General features: G+C 49.8%; 1 protein-coding gene across 1 annotated transcript in view; it reads left to right on the top strand.

The window, feature by feature from the left end:
* Positions 1-3145: 3145 nt before the first annotated feature.
* The window catches only part of Harbi1 (harbinger transposase derived 1), a 10020-nt gene continuing 8953 nt past the window's right edge, over positions 3146-4212 (top strand). The window contains exon 1 of the mRNA XM_005364156.3: positions 3146-3930. Coding sequence (XP_005364213.1) covers positions 3261-3930 — 670 coding nt within the window. The 5' untranslated portion in view covers positions 3146-3260. The remainder of the gene's footprint in view (positions 3931-4212) is intronic.

Here is a 4212-nt window from a genome sequence, read left to right as displayed (position 1 = left end):
TGGTTGTGAGCCACCATGTGGTTGCCGGGAATTGAACTCAGGACCTTTGGAAGAGCAGGCAATGCTCTTAACCACTGAGCCATCTCTCCAGCCCCCGGCAGGAGCATAACTGAAACCCAGAAGAGAGCAACGTGATAGGCTGTTCATTGGGGAGCGAGAAAAGAGGGCAAAAGAAATGTTCAGATTGAATTGAGCAGACGAACTGGGAGCTGAGTGACTAAGGAAAACCGAGCTGTGACAGCGATGAGCCCACGAAGGCTCTGAGCCTCTTACTTTCCCAGGGTTATTTCATGAGACTGGGTCGTAGGTTTCCACAGGTCGTTCCACTGCCAGTAAGAAGACTGTCGTGAAACTGAGCAAACTGTCGGGCCTCTTTTTCTTTCACTAGTCAACAGTCACCCTCACCTACACGCGGAGCACATATTTGGCACTCAATTTTTTTTTTAATCGAATGAAAACCTACCTTATCGTGGTATCCAACCCTTCTTACGGCCCTATACATTATCTCCAACAGACCTTCTTGACTTAACCCAAATAGCTAAGAAAGCAGCAAGGAAGTTTAGGGGGATTTCTGTAACGGTTGGGACCTCTCAAGAACCAAGAGGGTCTACACCAAACCAATTTCCCGTGGAAAACTTAATGATGGGGTTAGGCAGCTGAACCTCCGCTGGTCGGCTTGGGCGTCCACAAGGAGGTAGCCCAGAGGACGCAGATAAGTGATCTCCCACTCGGGGTCACTGAAACATCTGGAGGTTATTACTCCCAAAAGTGAGTACCTGGGAAGCTACGGCACATACCTCTCATTCCGGAGGCCGGTGCCTGGAGCCGGCCAAACGCGCCTCTCGGCTGAGGGTTCCGCGCTCCGGGGCGGTATAGGCAACACAGGTGGTAGAGAGACACCTCACGTTTTACGAGGCTCCTGTCTCCAAGAACTGAGTAAACTGTCGGGCCGATGTCAACTAGTTTTCCTCAGAGCTGCTTCTTCACGCGTCAAGCGATCTCTCCCGCCCTAAGCCAGCAACCAGTCGCCCGTCGGCGCCGCCATCGTTAGTGTTTGTTTTCATCCGCTTCGGTGCAGGCGGTGGGGAGAGAGGGCGCTGTGTGGGAAATGCAGCTGTCAAACAGCAATTGCACTTTCGCTACAGCACAGGCGCCCTATTTAGTCTTTCGGTACCTCAGAGTCTCCATGAAAGTTGGTTTCTTTCCAGAAATAAATCTTTTGCACAATTTTAAAGGCTTTTAGAAAAGAAGAGTGCATGGAAAGGAATTTTGGGAGCTCGTGACCATTCGGGCTCCGTGTGGAATGTTCGGAGCGAAGCGCACGTCGCGGCGGCGGCGGTGCCGAGGACGCGGCGTGGACGGGCGCTGACGCGAAAGGGGCGGTGCCGCTGTTGCGCAGCGTGGCGGCCTGCGCGCCGCCGCGGGTTCCGGAGGAGGGCTTCTCGGGCTGGGCGGGCGGGGTGCGCTCCCGGTAGCCCTGCCGCTGCGGCGATCTCGTGCCAGCCGCCGCCGACTCCGGGTGCCCGAGCAGTCAGGCTAGTATTTTGCTCTTTTGAGACAAGGTCTCTCTGTGTAACTCAGGGTAGATTAGAAGGTACTGTTGCTCAAGATGTCCTGGCACACTCGGCCATGCTGCTTCCTCAGCTTCCAACTTTACAGACGTTACTCTTAGTTTAGCGCTGGTCCAGTCTTGGGAGTCTCGTTTTATTATTCTTTTTTTGGCTGGCTCTCTCGTAGTCCAGGCTTGCCTCGCACTTCCATTACTTTCACCTCCCATGTACTGGAATTACAGTGAGCCACCATGCCTGGGTTTGGTATCTTTTCATTGCACAACCTTTAAAGGAATAAACTTTTTCAAAATGTATGTTTACGTATTGGAGGAGGGGTGTGCTGTGGCAGGGATGTGGACGCCAGGACAAATTGCGTCAGACAGTTCTTGCCTTCCACCATGTCGGGAATGGGCTCATTTCTGCAGTCTTCTCAGCCCACCCCAGTGCCCTCGGAGCCCTCTCTCTGACCTTAATAATATTTTAAAAGCGGGTTGTAAAAGTGGCCCCGGCTTTCCAAACTTGTTTCTCCTTTTCTTTTCATACTGGCTAGCCTTCCTTTCTAACCTTCTGCCTGGGGATTTGGACCCCTTGAGATAGGCGGGGGCCGGGCGGTGGTGGCGCACGCCATTAATCCCTGTAGGGGCAGGCGGATCTCTGAGTTCGAGGCCAGCCTGGTCTACAGAGCGATTTCCAGGACAGGCTCCAAAGCTACAGAGAAACCCTGTCTCGAAAAACAAACAAACCAACAAAAAATTCAGATAAAGGGAATGCCAGTCCACGGCAGATGAAGTAGGTCCCCAGGCAGGGTCAAGGACTTCTTTTCTTCCCCCCTAGCTTCCTAGTTAGACTGGTTTGAGCACTCCCACGTCGGTCTTGTACTTACGAGGTGGAGCCTTACGTAGGGCTTTGGAAAACAAACCTCCATGACAAAGCCTTTAGGTGTTTATGACTCGTAAGCCGCTTCCTGGCTGCTGTACAGACCATTACCTGCATTAATCTTTTGCTGTTCTCAGTTGAAATGCCAAGCATGAAATGAGTCACTGAGATTGAACTCCTATTGTCTGAGAATTAGGCCAAATTTGTCATATATCGGTGAGTTAGTGTAGGAAAATCCAGAGTTAAAAAGTGAATTGCTGGGCTGGAGAGATGGCTCAGTGGTTAAGAGCATTGCCTGCTCTTCCAAAGGTCCTGAGTTCAATTCCCAGCAACCACATGGTGGCTCACAACCATCTGTAATGAGGTCTGGTGCCCTCTTCTGGCAGGCAGGCATGGAAGGAATGTTGTATACATAATAAATAAATACTTAAAAAAAAAGTGAATTGCTGGAAAGGTGTTGTAGTTTTGAGTCAGTTCGTATGGTTTTGGTAGGTTTCTAGTTATTTTATCTTTTCCTTTTTGTTTTTGTTTCTTTTTTGCTTTCAACACAGGGTTTTTCTGTGTAGCCTTGGCTGTCCTGGAACTCACTCTGTAGACCAGGCTGACCACAAACTCAGATCTGCCTGCCTCTGCCTCCCAAATTCTGGTCTTAAAGGTGTGTACCACCACCACTCAACTCTAATTGTTTTTTTTCCTTTAATTACTTTGCAGGAAGAAGGTTTTAGATGCCAGAGCCGTTTAACGGATGGTTTAGCTGTTGAATTCTGACACTTCTTTTGCCAACCTGTTCGTTGGGAAAAATTCAGAAAAAACAGACGTGTATCTACATTGGCTATGGCTATACCAATAACAGTGCTTGACTGTGATCTCTTGCTGTATGGCCGAGGTCACCGGACCTTGGACCGTTTTAAGCTGGATGATGTGACTGATGAATATTTGATGTCCACGTATGGATTTCCACGACAGTTCATTTACTACTTAGTGGAACTCTTGGGGGCAAGTCTTTCTCGACCTACTCAGCGATCTAGGGCTATTAGCCCAGAAACTCAGATCCTGGCAGCATTGGGCTTCTATACCTCAGGCTCCTTCCAGACTCGGATGGGAGATGCAATTGGAATTAGTCAAGCCTCCATGAGCCGATGTGTTGCCAATGTCACTGAGGCCCTCGTGGACAGGGCCTCACAGTTTATTCACTTTCCAGCGGATGAGGCCGCCGTCCAGTCTCTGAAGGATGAGTTCTGTGGGCTGGCAGGGATGCCGGGAGTCATAGGGGTGGTTGACTGTATCCACGTGGCAATCAAGGCACCGAATGCTGAAGACCTCTCTTACGTGAACCGCAAGGGTCTGCATTCTTTGAACTGTCTGGTGGTGTGTGACATCAGAGGGGTACTAATGGCTGTGGAGACACGCTGGCCAGGTAGCCTCCAGGACTGTTCCGTGCTACAGCAGTCTTCTCTATGCAGTCAGTTTGAAACTGGGATGCATAAAGATAGCTGGCTTCTTGGTAAGTTTGTATGTGTAAATCTTCAGTTTATACCCAGAGAGAAGTTACGCCGTAGAGTGGAGGGAATCCAAGATTCTATTCTGTAGTCTTGCTCTTTGTCTTCATACTTCCTCTGGGTAGCCTCAGGAGAACTCTCTGAGCCTTCGTGTTTTTCTTTCATTATTATTGCTAGCCCTGGAGACAGGCTGGCCTTGAACTCAGACATTCACTTTCCCTTGCTTCCCTCGTGCTAGGGTAAAAGTGTATACCACCACACCCTCATAGTTATTTATTTATTTATTT

This window comes from Microtus ochrogaster, assembly GCF_000317375.1.
Source record: "Microtus ochrogaster isolate Prairie Vole_2 chromosome 14 unlocalized genomic scaffold, MicOch1.0 chr14_random_1, whole genome shotgun sequence".
Taxonomy (NCBI): Eukaryota; Metazoa; Chordata; class Mammalia; order Rodentia; family Cricetidae; genus Microtus; species Microtus ochrogaster.
The sequence above is the reverse complement of the archived record's forward strand: the minus strand, read 5'-3'. Positions and strand labels throughout refer to the sequence as shown.